The 22,921-nt window shown below is 37.0% G+C and overlaps 3 protein-coding genes across 7 annotated transcripts; all 3 read left to right on the top strand.

Annotated features, from left to right (window-relative positions):
- Window positions 1-20: 20 nt before the first annotated feature.
- On the top strand, window positions 21-5,018 carry LOC111260232 (mitochondrial inner membrane protein OXA1L). 4 transcript variants are annotated; one of them, XM_022832830.2, is made up of 8 exons: window positions 21-194; window positions 1,301-1,363; window positions 1,684-1,885; window positions 2,332-2,512; window positions 2,920-2,998; window positions 3,197-3,361; window positions 3,498-3,650; window positions 4,519-5,018. In XM_022832830.2, exons 1-8 carry the CDS (start codon window positions 120-122, stop codon window positions 4,756-4,758), a joined length of 1,158 nt encoding a protein of 385 aa, XP_022688565.2. In that variant the 5' UTR covers window positions 21-119; the 3' UTR covers window positions 4,759-5,018. The 4 variants fall into 4 exon arrangements, with proteins under 4 accessions (XP_022688565.2, XP_086824342.1, XP_086824340.1 ...); XM_086968214.1 differs by having other exon boundaries at window positions 29-52; XM_086968215.1 differs by lacking the exon at window positions 21-194 and adding an exon at window positions 654-677.
- Window positions 5,019-6,446: 1,428 nt separating this feature from the next.
- LOC147753527 (mitochondrial inner membrane protein OXA1L-like) lies at window positions 6,447-11,858 on the top strand. The gene is made up of 8 exons (XM_086968213.1): window positions 6,447-6,858; window positions 7,627-7,770; window positions 7,960-8,161; window positions 8,510-8,690; window positions 9,193-9,271; window positions 10,199-10,363; window positions 10,459-10,611; window positions 10,980-11,858. Exons 1-8 carry the CDS (start codon window positions 6,781-6,783, stop codon window positions 11,304-11,306), a joined length of 1,329 nt encoding a protein of 442 aa, XP_086824339.1. The 5' UTR covers window positions 6,447-6,780; the 3' UTR covers window positions 11,307-11,858.
- A 1,709-nt stretch (window positions 11,859-13,567) lies between these two features.
- Window positions 13,568-22,676, top strand: LOC111260224 (mitochondrial inner membrane protein OXA1L). Of its 2 annotated transcripts, XM_022832815.2 has the most exons (9): window positions 13,568-13,806; window positions 14,528-14,683; window positions 15,307-15,432; window positions 16,024-16,222; window positions 16,633-16,813; window positions 17,878-17,956; window positions 19,371-19,535; window positions 20,668-20,820; window positions 21,987-22,676. In XM_022832815.2, exons 1-9 carry the CDS (start codon window positions 13,735-13,737, stop codon window positions 22,260-22,262), a joined length of 1,407 nt encoding a protein of 468 aa, XP_022688550.1. In that variant the 5' UTR covers window positions 13,568-13,734; the 3' UTR covers window positions 22,263-22,676. The 2 variants fall into 2 exon arrangements, with proteins under 2 accessions (XP_022688550.1, XP_022688551.1); XM_022832816.2 differs by lacking the exon at window positions 15,307-15,432 and having other exon boundaries at window positions 13,570-13,806.
- The last annotated feature ends 245 nt before the right edge of the window (window positions 22,677-22,921 follow it).

The raw sequence follows: 22,921 nt of genomic DNA, 5'->3' as shown, positions 1-22,921 counted from the left end.
AAAGGCCTGACAGTCCGGTCACGGAAAGAGAACATCTTGTTCGATGCCACTTGTAAGAAGGAAATTTTAGACGTGAATATTTTTTGTGAATTCGATAATTTGCGTCGACGATCGTAGAAATGTTGCGCAGTGCCGTCTGTCGTATTGCTGTTCGTCAGAGCTTTCTAGCTACTCTCCGAGTTCCGACTGTTTATGTAAATATACGGTTGAAAATAATGGGTAATTGTGTAATTGTATTATAATATGTCATAGGCCTCAATGAAAACAATCTTTAAATTTTCTAGCTGCGACCTGTAATATCATCGATAGAAATCATCAATAGTCAGGTGTTTTTTTTTTACTGTTTAAGACAACATTAATCGGGGTTAAAGACAGACACCGATACAGCTTGTTTAGCAACAATGTTGGATGGTTATAAGGTCGGCTAATAAAGGTCTATTGTTCCGCAATATCCACCACATACTCACCAAAGGTCCGATCCATTGCTGTAGCTGTTGTTGACGAAAATGTTATAATTTATTGTTTGGTGACTCTCTCAATTTGGTTGAACCGTAATGTTGAATTGGAGGAATCTCTAGCGCTTTCCTTATTGATAGGAAATATCAGCAGTAATTATACGCAGTTCAAAATAGCGTTTGTATTATAGCACAAATGTGAAATAAGAGGTTATGAAAAATGTGAGCTTTTTTCTAAAATATGGAATTTGTGAAGATACTAAAAATATATGTTTACCTTCGGTTTATCTTATTTGTACAAAAATATGTACCCTAAATACTCTAAACATGAAATATAATTGTATCGAATTTAAGCCTCGAAATATAGAGGCAACATATCTAGGCGTTACGCAAACGTTCCCCGCTCACAGCGTGCAAAACAGTTAGTAATGGCTGCGAATTATGAATGCAATGCAGCTCCAATTGTGAATCATATGCTTATTAAATCATCTGCAGAGATTATGGTATTATAAGTCGATATACATTTTTTTTAAAACTCTCATAACAACGACATGAACAAGTCCGCAAAATTTTATGTTTGGTACAGCAAGACTTGCTTCCATTAGAGGTCTAAGACTTTTGGTAGGACTGAGTTTTGTTGGACTTATGTGGGGTGTGTTCAACGCACCTATGAAACATAACGGTAGCCAAGTGGATATACTTAATTTGGGAACGTTGTCTAAGGTGTTCAGCTAGGTACTTAGTAACCTACATAAAATACAACCAATACCGTTTAGATAGATTTACAAGTTATATACTTTTACAAGACACTTGACTCCTTTGCGAATACATCTTGTTCTTTATAGGGTACTTCGATATTCTCGCGCTCGCTGAGTTCGACGCAGCGAAGACTTGAAGCGGTTTCTCCTGTAAGTACCTCAACTATGTTACACTTGATCACCATCACATATTATGCTAACGTATGCCAACACTACCGGAAGTTGCGTGACTATCAGACCGAGCGCTTGGATGGCGCGTAGCAGTGTTCAGGGAACTCAAGAGCCGGAACCTATGAGGCACTCCAGGCCAAAAGTCTGCTAAGTTCCAAAAAGCTGCCACCATTCAGTAAACAATAAAGACCCTGTTTGCCATTTTTGCGTATGGATTGCTTTATTTTACTTCACTCGTGAATTAGTATGTAAATATGTATGCAAAATCAGTGCTAAAACGGAGACCTTTTCTATTCCAGACAGCAAATGTCAACAAAACCGACTCCTCCATTCTGAATACTGAAGCCACCGAAGCTCTGGATCTGTCGGCTCTAGCCGAGAATCTAGTTACCGATCTGATTACCGCCGATGGTAGAACGCCGAGTTTAGGCGATTACGGTTTGGGCGGATGGACCCCCTGGGGCCTAATACAAACTGCCCTCAACGAGCTGCACTCACTAGGTTGAGCCTGTTATTTATTTCGTTTAATTAATTTTTTCTTTTACGAAATCGAATTATTTTTTTATACTTTGGTGTGTTCGTCTAGGTCCTATGCAGTCGGTACCGGTTCAAGGAAGTATACAAGTTGGCCTAGTATTAAGATGAAAGGAGATAGTAGTAAATGGATTGATTCAGGCGAAGAATACCACGTCGGTTTTTAGCAGTATATAGCTAAATGCAACTTAACCTATTTTTTTTTATCTACTAACAGCTTTGAGTCTATGCCCGTCGTTTTACCACGTCAAACGAATGAATCAACTAATAATTACGAAAAGTGTGAGCTTTAGGGCCTAGTAGCTTGTTTTTTATAGTTAGCCAGTTATATTCGAGATGCAATAGTATATAGATAATTAAAAAAATATATATTCTTTGAAGATTATGCCGATTATGTGCTATCTGTCCGCTAGGTGTTCCCTGGTGGCTTTCAATCACTTTGGGCACCGTGACACTCAGGCTGACTTTATTGCCACTTATCATTAAAAGTCAACAGTACAACGTCACATTAAACAACAACACACCGAAAATCTTGGAGCTGAAACTTCGACTAATCGAGACTCGTCAGATGGGGAATGAACTTGAATTCGAAAGGTAGTTCCATTTGATTAATAGGCGATTGTTTAACTATGTAGACAAAGTTCGAAATTTTTTTTATAGTAGCCCATAGCGCTATTTGTTGTTCGAATTAACATAGTTTCTAGCCTTTTTTTTATTATAGGCAACGTTCTCTAATTAGTTGATAAATACATAATCCTTTATCCATTAGAATTGCTTCACTTTTAAACAAGATTGTTGACGAGAGCATATAGGGAGGGAAACACTTCCATGAAACGTAGTAAAATGCGTAAACCAACGTCAAACGCAGAACTTTCTACTGGCCTTTTCCACCAAAGTTTGTGAGATCTATTTAGCGTATTTTTGTATGAACTCAAATGTAACGTAAAAAAGGCGTTCTGAATGATGTTATAATGATATTTATGCTATTGTTGGGCTCGCAGGGCGCAAAACGATTTCATGAAGTTCTGTGAAGAGAAGAAGGTTAATCCCCTTTATGGGTTCGCTCCAATGATTATACAGGTTGGTAGCGATAGATGCGCAGAAGCATATGGCGTACACAGCTGTTCCGAACTAAAACCAATGGGAAACTATTCTCTGAACTCATGCATATCTACGATAAAGGTTTCGAGTCAACTATATATATACATATATATATCATCAGCATGGAAGTAGTGCAGTTTATTTTCTACTCGATTTTCCGGTTTGTTGCTTTCTTAGATCCCAATATTCGTCTCCTGCTTTTTGGCCATTCGAGGCATGACAAATTTGCCACTGGAATCAATGAAAACCGGAGGCTTTTATTGGGTTTCCGATCTGACCACTACAGATCCATATTGTATCCTGCCTCTCTTTACAAGTTCAGCGCTGTTTTGCTCTACTTATGTAAGTTTAATTATATTCTCACATTGTTATTCGTACTATTACTAGAATTCGTTCGACATTTCGTATGATCACCAGCATCACTACCATTACCAACACCAGATTCGTTTCGTCGTTGTTTGTCTTGTTTTGTTTCCAGTTAGCTTCAAAAACTCAAGTTCAGACACAAGACATAGGCATATTTCGGTACGGCATGTACGCACTGCCATTCATAATCTTTCCAATTTCGATGCAGTTCGCCTCGGGAGTTGTCTGGTATTGGACTACCACAAACACATTTACGTTCTGTCAGGTAAGAGATGTTTCGTTGATTACCCTTCTTCTCTTGGACAGGTCGCAGTTTCCACATTAAAAAGTGTCATTATCCCTTCATTGGTTAACTTTATGCGTGCGCGTTTATTAAGTGTGACTTAATACGAACGAGAGAATCTAATGTTGAGATTTCTTTTGCTTTCAGATATTTTATTATTTTCGTGATATAGAGATAATAGTAATAATAATTGAGTTACCAAATCATTTTCAAAAATATCATTAAAGGGGAAAAATTCTTTATTAGCAGATACGGTTACCGCATACATTAATTCATTATTTATTGTTTGGGTATGTGCTACACACTCTTGTCTACTTTTTAACTGCGTTTTGATAGTGTTTGATATGTTTAGACATGAGAAACACACTGAATTACAATCTCAAGGGTTTTCGGGCTAGAATCACACAACTGTCTCTTTAATTTGTTTGCACTGAAATAGCACAGAATCACGCACAACAAAGCTAACTAGGGTAAGATTTTACTGGCTCGAGCCACCTTCTAAGTTTTTCCCCTTAAAAGTGAATAAATATTTCTTTCTTGATACAAGCTTCAGCATTTCGTTTATGTGGTTCTTAAGATCTTATTACTGGTACTAAGATTATGACTATCCTATGCTTGCAATACGGAATACTCAAAGCTCACCATCTGAGAAAAACAAATCGATTAGAGAGATAAAAGGTAAATCATGTCCTATTGAGTTGTAAAAGCGAAACGGAATCTCGGGTGGCCGGTTATGTTGAACATAAACTCGGAGGCTTATGCATCTCCGCTGTTGGGTTCTAACCCATCGTAATTTTCTCGCAAAAATTAACCGACTTTTTCCTTTTGACGTTTGGATTGACTGAAACAGCTGGTCTTTCTGAACATATCCACCGTCCGCAAATGGTTCGGAATTCCGAAAATTATTCATCATAAGCTTCCAAAACCGGGTATTCCTCTGGAAAAAATGACGGCCATGAGGCCATCTCAGCGAACTCGCCTACGGGAGGCTGTTACATCTGCTCTCAAATCTGACATGCCAGTAAATCAGCCCGGCAGGTTTGACCGTCCAAAAATGATCGTTGATGATTCTCCTAAACGGCGTAAATAGGCAAACAGTGTTAATTAAAAGACCGAAAAAAATGTGAAAGAAAATATTTGATGACAACCGTCTTGCGCTTATAGGGAATTTTGCAAGTTAATTGATTTTTCATGAGAAGGAACTTAATTAAACAAAACCTAACTAGAGAAGAATCGAGATGAAGTTATGGAAGCTTGATAGATGCATTTTCCTAGGAGTGAGTTGCTTTGTAAACTTGTATATATGTATATTAGTAAAAAAAAATAAAGGCTATATGTGTTTTACTTGAATTGCGTTACCTTGTCTTGAGATGGTTTCATTCATGCGAGGGTAATTTAAAGCTACGACGTAATATAACTGAAATACATTCACTATCGTCACAAGATGTTGGCGAATGAGGTGACCAGGATCAGTAATTACTCATCATAGGATATCTAACTCTTACCATTAGATGCACCGGAATTGCTAAACGTTTAGTAGAACCCATATAAAATTATATTAGAAACTCGTGAATCAAGAATATCAAGAAGAAAGTTAAGCGGTTTGTCGTACTCTTAGATTCAAAAATTGCCTATTTGTCACTAAATCGGATCGACGAATTCTTTTTTAGATGCATCTGATCTGCACATCAAATGGCCTATTGTTTTATATTCCTCAATTTTCAACATTCTATTTGCTAATATTTACGCGTTTGTCTATCCACCAAACATCAGAACGCGTTACTCTCGGCTCCACATAACAGAGAATCTATACATGCTGTTATTTGAGCACTCTACATATTCCATATGGAATGCTGGTAAACTTGTCTTGAATTGCGGCTCGCCAAAACCTTTTAACCATATTAAAGGTTCGTTGGAAAGGAAACTCTGTGCGCGTTTTGTTAATTAGTTCGCTTCTATTCGATAACCATTCGTCAATCTCAATTATGCAGTCATACAAAGAATCAGAAAAGGTTAGAATGCAAAAATGTCAGAAAGATAGATAGACGGTGTTGATAAATTATTTCTAGCTCAAAAATGCTCAAAACTGGAACCTATATCGATAGCGGAAGAAAATTATTTTTATGTCATACATAAATATTACTATTGCTTAATATGAATGTGCAGCAGTTAGTAACCTTTCTCAGCCACTATCCAATCATAGTAGGATTTTACATATAGTATAATACGATCAAAAAGTACGCAGAACCAAAAAAAAACTAGAGCTTTAGGATCAACAAGCTATTTCGCGAAAAAAGATTATTGAATTCGTGAATAGGTACAAGTGATTTATAAAACATGTGGGTCGTCATTTGAGTCTTTTTGTTTTTCCAATTGCTGCTTTACTTTAAGTTATACTTTTCTAACCATTTTAAATATAAAGTTTATAATCAAATGCTTATTCATCATTAGGTATTATTTTAGTTTAAAACAATGATGTATATTTTGCCCTCAGCCATCGATAAAAGTAATTTGATGAAAGATGTAAGTGCTAGAGGCTATAATAAATGGTGAACATGCATTCTCACTTCATTGAAATTGCTGCCAGTAGCAAACACCCTTCTAACTCCCTGCCGTTTCAACAGATGCGGTCAAAGGATTATTTGTTGTATTTTCGAAATACTCTAGTGATTGGGTCTTGGGCTCAGAAAAGACAGTAGTAGTCAAGATGACGCGACAGGGTTTCGAAATACCGCGGATGACAATGATTGGAGTAATTTTGCTCAACTTCCACAATGGATGCAAGGGAATCTAGCGAAACGATGGCACTATCGATTGAAGAAATATTATTATCTGTACTGTGAATTTGGAATAATTTCCAAAAGTTGCTTGTTGAGGAAGACGATTATCATATTCAACTGAAAGCCGCCGATGCGCGGTTCGGAGTTGGCATCGTTCTATTCCAGCGCAACATCTGAAAAAGAACGTTTTGTTCCACACTGTGCCCACTAAAGAAGGAGTCTCAGGCTGGGCTCTCGCGCATGTATGAGAAGCGTCAATTTTCGTCGTTTTTGAGTTTTTTAAAAAAAGCGCGTTCTTCGAAGTGAATCTTCTCGATTCACAACCAACCAAAATGCTCCTAAACGTGTACCGACTTACAACTCAAAGGAGTATTTTACCTTTATTGAAGACTTCAAACCTTTATTTAAAGGTAGGTCACTGCAGTTAACACTGCGAAAACTAACTATTTTGTTAGTTGTGTAAGTGACCGAATTCGGTGAGAACTTGTTGTTGTTTTCGCTTCGAAATCGTGTATAGCATGATGTCAGTTTTGATTTGAACGTGTCAAAATTTGCCTATTTGATTAATGATAACGTCTAACTATTGGAATTATTATTCTTAGAAACAAGTAGCTAAAAAAGTGCCACTTTGATATCTTACAGTAGAAATCAAGCTGAAACCGAAACGAGCTCAAGTTCTCATATATAATTTGGAAGTGGTTTTAGTAGCAACGTTCGATTTTCTCTATATATCGTCTATATAATATTATATAGGATTCAAAATACAAAAATGTCTATAAATATAAACTATAACACAGGCAGTGTACGCATTTTAGTGTAAGTACTATGCAATCACTTAATTTTATTAAGTCCATTCCGATTTGTGAAGTTACAGCTAGCAGATCTTACCGATACGATCAAATTAATGAGATATGCCTAACTATTGCTGGCAGTCTGCCAAAGTAAGATCATTTCTCATAGATTGTATCTTTGACTGTTTTTAAATCTCGTTAGAAATGTGGTTCGGGTTGTGAAAGGGTGTCAATTAAAGACAGCTCTAATGTAGTTTAACCAAACGTTCAGCTTTTGCGGATAATTTCTTTTAAAATGTTTTTTTTTTTTGTTTTTAATTTAAATTTGAGACATAAAACGTAACCTTTGCAGCGAGCATCATTAATATGAAATTTCTTCTTTTCCAGGAGACGTTACCACTGCGTTCATTCAGCGCAACGCCAAAAAAGTTCGAGGCCGAGCTTTTTAAAGACATTAGTTTTAGTTCTACTACCAAATTAAAAAATGAGTTAACTTCAGCCGACATACCGAACATCAAGTCGTTCTGTCCGGTGAGCGTTTTCAAACAGGCAGTTGCTAAAGTATGATGATCAGCATTAATTCATCTATGACAGTTACTTGTCAATATCAAATTATTATTATGCATAGTACATAACAAATAAAGAGTCAGTACCTGTTTTGCTTGATTATATTTTTTACGTTCGTATCTCCTCATTTCAACATGCCTGTCTCTGCTATAGGACGCTTCCAATGACGAAGCGCGCTGTGGTTTTGAAGAGTTGGACGCGAACCAGTTTGTTAATGGCGTGCGTCCTGGCAATAACCTACTCGCAGCAGTTCCTATCACTGCCACTACTGCTCAAAGCTTAGCTGATGCAGGCCTCGGTGGATGGACGCCGCCAGGTTTAGTGCAAGTGACTCTCGACAATCTTCATTCAATTGGTTTGATAAGTTGCTGAATTTTATTCGTTATCTTTTATAATGATTGTTATGTGATACACACGATTACACAAAACGCATGAAATAACTACTATTTTTCTTAATTAATAAGAGTGATAGAATACTTTCGTGAGTCGTCACTAAGATTTATATATCGGAGCGGTGTCTTGCACGGTGAGAAGAGCTAGAAGTCACTGTTTCGAATCACCGCACCTGACATACACTGTACACGACGTATGATTAGTGAAAAGAAATTTTGAAAACTTCACATCTATATGATTCATAGTTTATCAGCATTAAATATGCTAACTTTTTTTATCTGTGTGCCGTTTTTTTTGTGTCCTTGTGTAGGTCTTCCGTGGTGGGTCGCAATTGTCGTCAGTACCTTCACAATAAAGTTGCTTCTTATTCCACTTGTCGTAAAATCCCGTATAAGTTCTGTCCGTTTACAAAATAACATGCCTGAAATGATGAAACTCCAATTAAAAATGAGCGAGGCCCGAACTAACAGAGACCACGTCGCTGCAAAAAAGTGCGTGTTTATAAGTAATACATCGTGTAGGATTTTTTAAAATAGTGTCGTTGCCATTGGAATTTAAATCGATGTGTGTAAAGTGTTCTAAAGTTACATATTGTGTATTAATTAACAAAAAGGAAACTAAAAAAGTCAGCCACATTAAAAATCTTTTAGGACTTATCAGTTTTCATTAGATTAAGCGCTTCGATATTGTATGGTGCATGCGAGGATACGATGTCCACCCGAACGGCGAAATACTGTAATTGCTGCTCTGGAAGTGGTATTTGTATGGAACCTGTTTGTACTGTATCTCATCCATCATCATACGCAACACTAGTACACCTCTGTGAACTAATCCAGGCAAACATCGACAACAGTTAACTGGAAACTAAACGCAATCCTGTTAGCAACTTCAGTTCGATTTACTACTTAGAAATTAATTTTTTATAGGAACGTTGTTAGAACGTTGTCACTGTTAAGATAAATATCAGCGTGTTATTTTTGCTGTTATTTGCAGGGCTGCTGAAGAACTTGTAGCATTCTATCGAGAGAAAAATTGCAGTCCAATATCACCAATATTACCAATTGTGGCACAGGTTTGTATGACGGCTTTACTGTATTATGAGAACTTTTTTCAAATTTTTCATATGCAAATATATTAAGGCACCAGCTTATCCTATTTTTGAAATGCAGGATGATTGTAGAATTGTTTTTGGCGTTCACCTGAAGAACGCTGACCTTTAAGAAAAGCGCGAAAACAAATTGCGGGCAAGGTAAGCACTTATTTACCAGTTACGTAAGATTTCGCTAAAGATCAAATCATCGTTTTCGAAATTTTAAAGAAAAACATGGAAAAAAGAGTCTGAAACCCGCCTTGATTGCCGAATATGTCAAGTCTAGGCTAAATACTATTTTCATGTTTATCTGACGCTGCTATTTTTCGACAAATTTGAAGTTTTTTACTCTTCCTGCTATTGCTCGATAATTATTATCTAGAAGCTTATTCACCGTACAGCTTCTATTACGACTGCAATAAAAAATAGCGTGATGAAACTATATCTTATCATAATATTTTTTATTCAGTGTTCGTTAATTATTTTTATGCCTAATAAACTATAATTTCTCGGATGAAATAGATTCAGAAGAATGTATTGGAAATATCAAATATTGTGAAAAACTTTTTAACTTCTAGAAATGCACGTTATTGAACATTTACTACAGGCTTAGCAAAATAATTATAGTACAATTGCTTTGAATGATTAAAAAAATAAAGAGAAAATATGAACATCTTGAGAATATACTTAGGGTATATTCACACTTTTCCCTTTAGTTGATAATTTCGTCATTACTAAAAATATTAGAAACCTAAAAGCCGTGATATCTTTATGTGAATAAATACTAAAAAGTAAACTATTAAATAATATTTCCTTATTAGAAGTTAGCGATTAGCTATTAAATTTGTATTTCTCGAATTTTTCGGACATTTGCCACTTTTAACCTTTGACTGTTTGGTTACTTTTCAGGCTCCTTTTTTTATCTCATTTTTTCTCGGTATTCGGCAAATGGCAAGTTTGCCGCTGGAATCAATGAAAAATGGAGGTGTGTTGTGGTTTACCGACTTGACCATCGCCGACCCATTCTACATTTTGCCGTTTCTTACCAGCTTGTCGATGCTTGCCACTCTTGAGGTAATTGTCACTTCTGTCGTGATCGTAGTAGATCGCAGTCGTATGCAGTACCTGCATCATTGTTCAGTCATGCTATATTTGTTGTTTTTTTGTAGGTTGGCGCTGAGACAGGAACGAAGCCGGAGCAAATGCAGCAAATGAAGTACTTCTTACGGGCAATACCTGTTCTTATATTTCCCGCGACGATGTGGTTTCCCTCAGCAGTTCTGTGCTATTGGTTAACCTCGAACGTGTTCACGCTTGGTCAGGTGAGATGCCTATCATCAGAATACTTTTTTTTCTAGTGCGCCGATTTAAGCTGTTGAGGTTTGTTGTCAGTTCAATTTTTTACCAGGCAGTGGAATCATTTTGTTGTCTCTCTTGGTTTTAGCGCTCTAACTTCGACTTCTTCAGTTATTACGCATGTGTCAATCCCAGATCATTTCTAGTATAGATATTATTGATTGATTGTGTTAATAAAACAGAGGTATGTGTCATTCCTTAAAGCTGTTCACAAATGTTTATTAGCCAAATTCACATGTTAAAAAAAAAATAAAGAAGAAACATTTGTTCTTATATTTTCATTCGTATTGCGGTCAGATAGTATAAACGGAATGAATACATTCGCCTATTGCAGGTGGCAATTCTGAATGTGCCTGCTGTGCGGCAATGGTTCAACATCCCCGAAAGGATTCCCCACGTTCACGTGATGCCGCCTATCATGACCATGAATCAGAGGAAGCCAGCGGAGATGATGAGAGAATTCCTTCGAAACAGTCAGATCAGCAAAGAACTCGAGGAGCGAGGGCTGGGAGACAGGATCCGCCAGAAACAGGCAGCTATTAAAGCTTGTGCTAGTGCATCCAACAATAAAATAGAGCAAACAAGCAAACCATGTTTTAATCATCTACCAAAATTAGGTGCTATCGAGCGCAAGGAAGCGGACAAACGCAAAAACAGTTAAGGGTATTCTGGCTGTAGTAATTGTGCTGATAGAATATTAATGGAGCCCTATATATGGGCTTAAATTTGATATTTGCGTTTTGTATGTCGTTGCTATTAAGTAGATTTTGTCAGCTTATTCGTCTGTCTGATCAGCACGGAATCGTGCGATAAATAGCGAACTGGATCAGTAGTTGTAAAGATGTACATAATTTCATGTCCGTAGGCATGTCTACGTGTGTACATACGGAAATAAAATTAATGATTATATGCCAGAAAGAGCAGTAAGCGCTGAGCTGTGTTGGCTCAGCTAGAGTGCAAGAAACGTTTGCACTATATAAGGATGTAAAAAAAAGGATATTTATCTAAAACGGCTGTGAACCGAAAATATAACCTTATTTATTCCCCTCTCTACATAGTGAATTAATCTGCATACTAGCGGGTGACTAGCAAGTCGAGTGGCGCCGCATTTTGTTGTTTTATTGGCAGGCAAATGAGAACTCCATTTGGTATTATATATAAAAATTTATGTGGACAGCGCTTTGTAATGAAGAAGTTCAGATGTCTTACCTAAGCACTGAGTCTTTTTTGTCTTTCGACTTGTCAAACAACTATGTGTTATATTTGTGAAAGAACTTCGTAAGCATGTTAACTATTTAGAATTGTTACTATAGTTCTATCATAGCTTGTTTCAACGGCTAAAATAGCTTCCGTGTAGTCTCTAATGATCAAAATGGTCTCAATAATTAAAACTCATGGTCAGAATGAAAACACCTAATTAATCTATCTACTATATAGACTATGTAACACATACAGTTATCTGAAAGGGCTTGAGTAATAAACATGCCTTGTCATTAGTTGAAATTATTCGAAGTATCAAACATATAGCATCGAATGTCTTGAGTGTGAACTAACTGCTGTAGAAGTCTCATTGCTGTAGAAATAATCTCAAAAACGTGATCACAACTTAACTTTTTGCAGAATATATTTGCTTAGCCAAATTTTTTTTTTCTTTACAATAGGCTTTGAATCAAAACGCTTTCGATTTTTCTAGTAGTTTATTGCCGAAAAAATTTACGATCAAGTTTCGGTTAAATATTGAGAAGCAAAAGAATATTAACAACTGTATTAGAAATTACCAAAATTACAATATTGAAATACAAATGGCCGAGAAGGTTAATTTTTCTAATGTGCTTTTACAGTCATTTGATTAGTGATCGAGCATTTGGTGCGTTAAGAAGTTCGTTGCGTATAAATAATATCATCATTAGTATCCATTTGATTTGCATGATGCAACGTCACTCTAATGTGATTTAACCTTTGCCGCCGGCAACCGCCCATGCTACCCGTATTTTGTACGAGCAGTACAATCTTCGACGTTAATTAGTAGGTGAAGAAAATCTTTATAATGGTACATGGCTTGAAGTAAAAATAATTTTTTCCTTTAGATATTTCTAAACGATTTAAAATTAATGTTTTAAATTTTCAACCGAGCATTGACGTTAGGCATCGTTTCAGATTAAGAAATTTGGTTTTGCAATAGTTCAAAACGAGCAATATAAATGTTCCAAGCTTTTATTTCCTGCATTTAGTTGAGCATGGCTTTAGCCATTTGACCTGTCCTAATACGAAGCAAAACCCCTACGCCTGGTTTCAAACCCAGTCAGATCTCTCGCCTGCCTATTTTTAGTAGTAGGTAAATATGTTAGCACTACACTATCACATAGACAGATCGAAACTCTTTTATCTTGTTTGTTGTGTGTGAGCTCATTATATTGCCTTCGTTTTAGTGTTGTCTCATTGGTAGGCTACTTGTCTCTACTGTCATAGAGAACATCGACGGAGCGGTGTCTCGAAAAAAAACCCGGGAATCACACCACCGAAGACATTACGATTATCGATTTATTTAGTGCTCATCGATTTTTTGATACTGTCAGAGCTCGCTGGCATAAAACATAGTTTTCAGGAGCCTATAGGGGAAACTGAACCATTAGGTTTTGCTGGCTAGAGCGCGTACACTAGCGTATCTTACAGGTTACACCTTTACCCATTTAGTTTAAGACCATTTAACCAACCCAGCTGCTGTGTTCGTTAAACATTGCATACCCTCACATATTTTCTTGAATTGTACCTCATTGTAAGTATATAATACTTTAAATGATTAATTGCTAGTGCTTTTACAATTAACATGAGCGACGCCGTAGCGAGTACCCGATGAACCGTGCGGCCCTCATTCTGTAGCAGTCCAAATACGGATATGTGCGCGGTTCGAGGTACCGCTGTGTATTGCTTATAAAGGAGGAAATGTCTGTTGTTTCATGCGGTTTGTAAAACAGGGCAAAGGAGACTGGATTTCGTTGTTTTTTCGTTGTCGATGCTTGGGAATTTCTCGAAATATTGTTTTTGGAGTGATGTGAATTTTGAGAAACAACCTCAGATTTTAAAGCGACATGTTAGTTAATGTGCGTCGAATAGCGGCCCGCAGAGGCAGTGTGGCAACAATAAGGAGTTCACTCTTTTGTGTAAATACCTATTTATAAAATTATTAATGAATGCTTGCAGCCATAACGAATACAGTATTCTGAAGTCCTACGCACTTGTTATGGATTTATGTAGGGGTACAGTAATCTGGCCACGATTACCCTTATGTGATAGCAAATAATTAGGTGACCGCATGTTCAGATTGAAGATAAGAATAATTACTACACAAGATGTATTAAGTTCTACAGAAAAATTTCATTTTTGAAAATCTATTCTACTTTGGTTAGGAAGTAGGTATCAGAGAGAATATGCACCTGACAATCTGAGAAGTTTAAGGCATGCTTTTGGATTACAATATAGAACGTGGAGCATTATTAATGCTTCATTTTTTAGTTATTCAGTTTCTACGCTTGGCAAATTGCAGATCGGCATGTGTAGTTAGTCATATTATGTTAGATCGATAAGTATTCCTAGCAGTGCAAAGTATGTTAATAAAAAAACAAGTCTTTTCACTATAATATCGAGAGGACCACTTAAAAGTTCAAATCTGAAACATACAAGTTTCCATGAATAATGTGATATAATACAATGCGTTAAAACCCCACCATCGTTTTTATATATTTTTTTCATTTATCCGGTCTAGATATTCTTTTTTCCCTCAATTAAGCTCCATAGCCACTCCATAATCTTAATCTCTTAACCACGAAATCTTACCTATTGAATTACTCAATCTTAATTTTGCCTGCTTATTTGCTACTTCAGGGTTTGTCGTTGAAGTTACGTTCATTGAGCACGACACCTCGAAGACTCGAGGCAGTACCTGCGACAGCGATCGTGGCTGGACTTGGCGTCACCCCCTCAACGACGAGCAATGCAGTTGCTGTTTCCACATCTACCGCAGCTTCTGCTGTCCCTGCCGTAGGTTGAACACATTCTGTATACTACTTGTACATGTACAAATTGCTATGTTTTATATACTTTGTATAAACAACGAGTCGAATGTGGGCAGATTAACCAGCGCACATTTATGTAGCCATCGGTGCAAAAGTGTACGAAGCTTGGAAGCAATGATAAAATCTACAAACGAAGTGGAGAAGATTGGGTTTTTAGAATCAATTTTTTTTTCAGAGTGAAAGACTTAATGTGATATTAATCATTAGTTAGCATCTTACAACTTCTTGTTTAGCAGAACATGAGGTTGGGTAGAATAAATCTGCATCACTCTTATTTGTGATTCGCTTTATGATTTCCTCTCGCGCGATGTAGTTTCTGAAGACTATGCGCTTATGTCGTGTATATTAGTATTGTGTCTCCTTCTGAGTATAATAGAGCGATTGAATTTATCATGCATGACGGCAAAATAGGATTATCGTAAATTATTGTTAAAATGCCCACAATTAAGACACTAATAAATGCAGATCTAATCCAAGAAAATGCGCAATTACTTCTGACCGCATGCCGCTCTTGGAAATCTCAACTCCAACTCACAATTTTGCCGCCGGCGTGGCGATCTCCTTATTCGACTGTCGTATTTGATACAGAAGATTACTGCTAGTGACTGGGTGTCAGCTAATTCGCTGTTCGAGTCACCCTATCTCCGACATAATAATGAGATTTTTGTAGAGTTCATCAACCATGATGTGGACATAGAACAACTGATACAACAGGTATAAACTAATTATGTACATTACGATTCATTGTTGAACAGCTAATCGGAACAGGCTGTGATGTTGGAGCGCTGCGTGTCTGGAAACGCAAATAAGAATAAGAATATTATCTCATCTCCTTAGATTAGAGACCCTCACTCGTAATGGGAATCAAAAAAATGCCATATGACCACAAAGTATCTACACACGGAGCGGGGCAAAAGTCTCTTGACAAACTGAGAAGTAGTCACCCGATAGTTTGGGAGTCTTCACTTAATTTAACGTTTTTACTGCTGCTTTTAATACTTTTTACTTTCTTGCTGCTTAAATAAATGTGAGATGGAGACTTCCAACCTATCAAGTGTCTTTTCTTAGATTATTAGAAGATTTTTCTTATGTTTGGCCAACCGTTATATTTTATCAAAGCCCGGCAAGATGTATAGAAGAAACGTAAAAACATTATAGAGTAACCCTGAGCCCTTCTGTTCTGTCGTTCTTCAAGAAATTACAGAATAATATAATTCTTAGTTGAATCGCTATTTCTAAAATACATTATCTAATTGTTACTTTCGTAAAGATGATAACAGTGAGGGTAACATATGCTCTTTTCAGTCATCGCATTCGGCCACAGGTGCGGCCACTGAAACAGCGATACCCAAAATCAGTGCTGAGGAACTTGAACTTTCAAAGTTGGCTGAAAGCTTGAACTCGGAGATCCTCGAAGCCACTGGATCATTCGCCGAACTTGGTCTCGGCGGATGGAGTCCCTCGGGCCTCCTGCAGACTTTTCTCTACACTGTTAACTCCTATGGTCAGATTCTATGTCTTTGGAAACCTATGTCTTGTTAATCAACAGCGGTAAACGTTATTAGTTATCACTCTTAGATAATTATAAAGGCTATTAAAGACACCTAAACTTTTATATGCTACAAATCTAAAGTGTTTAATCATAATCCACGTTAATTGTTTCGACGGATCGGAGCATATATTGAAGCAGGATATTTGGCGCTGTCCATAATAGCGCAAAGGATAAAAATACATTAGTATGCATAGATTGTATATAAGCATTATGTTTATTATTGATATAATTTTTCTGCAGGAAAGCTAAGAATTGAAGCGCACTTATTGAATAAATGAATTCAAGTTCATTTCGATGAACTCATCGATAACAATAAAGCAATTTTTTAGTGACGACGGCCTGTGATTTGATCACTTCTATAGGACTGCCTTGGTGGATGACAATTGCGGCAACGACGCTGACTTTCAAGTTGATTTTATTTCCTTTGACTATTCGAAGTCAGAAGTACGCCATCCGAATGAACAATCATCTGCCAGAGCTGCAAGAGATTCAGCAGCGTCAGCAAATAGCTAGGCAGGAAGGCAACAATCTGGAACTGTGGAAGTAAGAAACTGCAGCTGGTATAATAACGAGAAAATAATAGATATTAAGATATGTGTATTCAATGTTGTATCGTCTTTACTCATACTTTGAGCAAAATGTTATCCGGCGCCTGTACGGTACCGGATATTAAATATAGATATTAAGACAGGCTATTAAAGATATAGGCTATTAAATGCAGGTTTTAACAAATAAGAAACATTGTGCCTACTACACCTAGGCTTCGGGTGTTCTCGCATTCGTTGCATTTGAGGGATTGTTACCCTGTAAATAAGAAATTTATTGTGGAAACGAAGAGATTATTATAGGGCTTCATCCAAGGTTTGCATAACAGTAAGAACAGCACTTCCATGAAATTTTGAGATTTTTTAGACATTTAGGGTATAATAATGGTAATTAATTTATTAGTGCATATATACATATAAAATTGAATTGAAATGAAAAGATGATTGAGCCAGAGTATAAGTCAGACGTGGTTGAACGAGATTACTACAACAAGGTACCACGGTTAGTACACTAAAGTAACTACACTGTGCATCTCTAAGTTATCTGATATGTAGCCAGTCATTAAAATGGCATTATAAGATGCGGCCAATGGACCACTGGGAGGAACTAACGAGTCGGTTTAGTAATAATAATAATAATATGGGCATTGACATAAACATGCATGGCTAAACCAGATAACTATAAAGCTTCTGATACAGCTGTGGCGAGTCTCCCTCTAAAACCCTGATACGCTGCTTTTTGGGCAGAATTGCGAAAGGGTTTTTTCGGGAATATTCATACATACAGGAGAGCAAACTGTTGATCCCTTTAGAGCACATTAGTTTACCAAGTTAAGCTATTCGTTGCTCTTGATCTCTTACTTGGCCCTATATAGTTCTGTTTGTGATCGTATTGGAGTAGTTAACATTATCGCATTGATGGAATAGGCGGCAGCGCCGAGGCCTTGGAACCAGAAGGTCTTCGGTTGTAATCTGCTAAGTGTTGTTATAAGCGGTGTTGTACTTAATTTGTTATTTAAATAGATTCTTATGCTCTTTCTAACTTTCTACTAATTAATTCAGGGCGAGTAATGATTATGCTGTCTTCCTAAAGGAAAAAAATATCAACCCGTTAAAAGGCATGATCAACATGGCTGTACAGGTGAGTGAGTTATCTCGGTAAAGTTTACATAATTGGCTTTATTCAGGTACCAGTAGGTATAGATTAGGTCTGCCTTGCGTATCGGTCGATATGGATAATTTGCCTGTACATTTCGCTGAAGTCACCGGTGAGTTGTCTTGAGCATAGCGCAACTATGTGAATGGAAAAGAGTACTTTTGTTCGTAGTCGTGTATTAGTATTGTTGATCTATTAAATGACAAAAGACAAAGCTTCTGGGCAAATGTTTACAGGCAACGTTAATAAGTCAGGATGAAATAAACGCAAACATAACATGTAGATCTATTTGTGTACCTACTCAATAAATAAGGTGAATATATGGCGTTTATGCATATAGATATATAGCATCATTTACCACTATGATTAATTAAAAATAGCCAATATTGGCGGCATTTAATGGTCATACATTCATTGTCCCATGGATTTCCAAACCTAGTCGTTACTGCGATGCAATACAACAGATTGGTCAATTTGAAAAACAAGCGAAGCACAATGGGATTTATTAGCGGTGGTCGTTTTGAATCTAATGCTTCGAGTTAGTTCTACGTCCGCCGCTATTTTTCAGTTTACAATAAACTTTCTTTGCGCCTTGTGTGTTAGATTACGCCAGATCTAAACCGTGAGGTATTACCGTCCTGGAGGGGAGCCACAGTATTAGCGGGCTTCAGTCTCCAGCTGGAACCCGCAAGAAGAAGGCTTACGTGGCGCAGCATAAGCTTCGACATTAAGTACTTAATTTCATGGTTCTTCTCATCAGTCATTGGCTATTCAGTATACTTTTGAAATGCCGTGGTAACATCAAGCTAAAATGACCATTTGTTGACGGTGAAATAAAAACCAGCGATGGCCAAGTATTTGTGGTTACCATGGAAACATATTTAAAAAGATGCGCAGTAGCTACCTAGATCACGGCCCCCAATAACGTCTGGTACTGCTTAACATGATTCCAATGTTGGCATTATTCGTCTAATGTAAGGTTAAATCGTGTAGGGATTGAGTTCGATTCAGTCATAATGTTTTCTGCATGCTTCTAATCGAAAATACTTACATAGATTTTTTTGGAACCCGTGAACTTACCGATTATACAACTTAGACTTCAATACTGCTTTGATATTCCTCTGATTTTATGGAATTCTCATACACGAAGCTTTGGATTTCGGGGCCTTATGCCTTGTTTCGGGGCTGATTCTGATATTACCTCACGTACATACACAGACTTGCACAGCACTTGCACCACGATATGGTGCCTATGCTACTTCGTGAATCTATAGCGCGTTCTAAATAATATCGAGTGGCGGCGGAAATACTAAGAAATGTGAAATGATGTTTTCAATCAAGTGTCCTCTCAATGTGTGCTTTTTCTTTGCTTTTTGTACGATTCTGGCAATTTTCTCAGGGTCCCGTCTTCATTTCATTTTTCTTCGCTTTAAAAGGCATGGCCAACTTGCCCCTGAATTCTATGAAAACTGGGGGAATGTTTTGGTTTACTGACCTCACCGTCCCAGACCCGTTCTACGCGTTGCCAGTATTGACCAGCCTGACTCTCTTTGCAACCCTGAAGGTATGGAATTATCTAAAAACGCTAATGCTTCTAGGTGAATCTGGCTAAGCATGAGTAATATACGACGATATTAATTGTATTTATTCCAGTTAGACTTGTCGAATAAGTCAGCTATATGCAAAATTAATATGCTAGATTTTATTCGAAGGAGGCACATATCCACTGATCGGTTTTATAATGCTCTCTGGTTATTTATCTTTCCAAAATGAACGAATGCGCAATATTATTTCATCTGAGTGTTGAACATAATTACTTGTTTAGAAGCATTAACCCGGTCGGGATACTAGGACATTTCTGTCTGATTTAAAAATTATTTGCAAATAAAACTATGTACAATATAAATGTACTTGTAAATATGATAACAAGTTTCATTATTACGATCATCCTAATTACAACTACTATTGAGATGAATATATTGTAACAGGAAAAACCCGATCCTAGAACGACATATCTAAAAATATTTCGAAACTTCATTCTAGTGCAATAGATTTGTACACGCATCAATTTTTACAATTTCTTAGGGAAATGGGCGAACTTAGTACCATAAGAAAACATAATCATATGCCAACTCATTTAGGCAGTCAACTCCACATAGTTAAGCTTGGACGCGAAGGCTACTGTGTCGGACATTATGAAATAAGGATATAATTATTAAAGATTAATACTTATAATCACAAGCATTATCAGTGGATTTTCTAATAGCAAAGATATTCAAGAGGACCGCGCGCAGCCGTTCGAAAATGTGAAGACAGGATAGGTATTCTACGTGAGGAAATGATAAGCAAATCGGTAGAGCTTTAAGTATCGAACCAGGCGATTTCGATTGTAAAAACTAAGGTAAACACTGGATGCTCTCATTGGCAGTTATCGTAGAGTCATCAGAAATGTTTTTACAACGAAGATTATTTACGATGTTTGATACCAAAGTTTAATAAAATACTTTTTTTTCGTGTATAAAAGAACTGAGGGATCTCTATATTTGCCTACAAAATAACTATATACATCTTATTCACCATGTGGATGAAGAAAATTTAAACACGGCTTATTAGCCTTTTTTGTAGGGCATTTTCATCTAGAAAGCATCTAATGGAGAACGTTTCCCTCAAACGGGTGAGCATCTCTTCATTTTCAGCTAGGTGCAGACAGTGGCGTGCGTCTTGACAACATGAAATGGGGTCGATACGTTCTCGGAGCTATACCCGTTATTCTGCTTCCTTTTACAATGAATTTCCCGGCGGCCGTCGTCTGCTATTGGTCAACATCCAATCTCTTTACACTTGGCCAGGTGTGATTTTTGTGTTAGTTACAACATAGATAGAAGTATACAAACATACTAATTCGACCATAAAATAACTATATTGGATGTACGAATAATTTGGTTCCTAACATAAGCATAGATACGCTTATCTATTACGTTTTTTGAACAGGCGTTCTGAAAACATCTGAAATATTCTTTCTTTTTATAAAATTATATTATTAACTTTAGCCTATATAACGTTCAACTGGATGAGGTAACGTTTATTTTTATTTACGATTTATATATATAACTATACATGAATATGAAGTCAATATACCGGTTCGATTTTTGCTGCGTATAATAAAGGTAGTGACCGAGTTGCCAGTCAAATATTTATTCATACATTAAATCACGATAAATCAGTTTCAAATTTTTAAAGTATCGACCTAAGGACCTACACGGAATAAGAGAACAATCTAATCCGAAGAGCCTAGCACTGAACGTTTGAAAAATAATTCTGTCTGCTGGTTAAGTCGCTTTCTCAGTTGAAAGGTTGAACAGTCGTAATAATAACATTTTGTTAATAATAATAGTAATTATTGTTATTATTATATCATACGTAGCATAAATAAGTTCATCACTTTCTCATATGTATACACTACGACCTTCAAATGATCTCCCTTGTCTTCGATATGTATTATTATTAATGAGAAAATGATTAACGGATTTTACGCTCTTAGTTTGAATAAAACACCGCATACACTTAGATCGCAGTGCGGCAGTAAGCAAATGAGAGAATACCTGCAATCGCATACGTGTGCTGTGAAGTGGATAAGCTAACCTAACTAAAAAGTTTTCTGTTCTATCAATGCTGATTGATTCTAGCAAAAAGCGGGAGTGATGCGTTTCGAGTTAGAAGTTTTTATTTTGAGTTTTACATTTGTTGGTACCGTCTTAGTTAACTATTACTCCAGAGATATGGCGACTCCTTTAACCACGAAACGAAGTGTGTCTGTATACGGTTTCGAATCCAGAGCACTTGACGTGTCCCTACGTCTAATAGGTTAACACGTTACCACTGCACCAGTACAGAGAGGTTTGACAATTCTACGCGCGACGATTTGGAAAAAAACGCGCCACGTTGTGTCGCTAGTAGCAGAAGACAAAGAAAAGGCAACCTTAAGTTACTTTAATTTATTCATTTTGCATTTCAGGTAGCCGTCCTGAGGATTCCTGCTGTCCGTCAGCGGTTGGATCTTCCGAAACTCGTGCGTCACAATAGAGAAAATTTGACTTTTGGGAAAAAAAATTTCGCTGATAGTGTCAGAGAGGCGTTTCAGCAGCAAAAACGAACCCGGATGGTTAGAGAACTCGAACGACAGGACGAAATCCGCTTTAAACAGGCTGGGATAGGTCCTATGGTTAAGACATACAAAGATGATCCGACAAAAGCCAAGGCGGGGATGGTTGCGCAGGCAAACAAGCGTTAAGACCTCTAACATTTTCAGGCAACCATGTATGTACATTGTAATGATCGCATAGACAAATACCCTTGTGACCTGGCTCGTAAGGGTGCAGCTGAGCTAATAAAACGAAGGGAATAATGAGCTTAGCTCGACTGTTCACCTCTATAACGGTTTGTCCGTAATTGATTGTCTGCGTGGAGGAACAGGTTACAACGAAATGGAGTTTGGAAATAAATGTAAATCTTTCGACCTCTTGTCGGTGTTGTTCCCGTGTGAATTATTCAGGCGTGCAGCGAGCAAGGAAAACGTCACAAAGCTAAAGGCTGTACATACTGCAAGGATAAGAAGTGCATTCGTTATGCACGTCGATTTTAAAAGATCGAAAAACAGTAGAAAATAAAGAAAGGAACAGTTGTATTCATAAAAGGGCCACAAAAAGCGTGTTTTATTATTCAAAGAAGCTTCTGTACCTGTATTTAGGTTATGCATTAATGAAAGCGATAGCCGTGGCGTGCTAACAAAGTTACATTTTCTTCAGCAAACATTTTACCTTGCGTTGCGAAATTGTTACTAAATGTTTATCAGATTACATGAATAAAAAGATTATTTTTATACGTATGACCGTCTAACTCTGTTTCTGTTAGTAATTGCAACCGTCGGTCCAATCAAAAACGCTCAATTCT

The sequence above is a fragment of the Varroa jacobsoni genome, unplaced genomic scaffold (assembly GCF_002532875.2).
Source record: "Varroa jacobsoni isolate VJ856 unplaced genomic scaffold, vjacob_1.0 scaffold_413, whole genome shotgun sequence".
Taxonomy (NCBI): Eukaryota; Metazoa; Arthropoda; class Arachnida; order Mesostigmata; family Varroidae; genus Varroa; species Varroa jacobsoni.
This window is presented reverse-complemented; position numbering and strand designations above follow the sequence as displayed.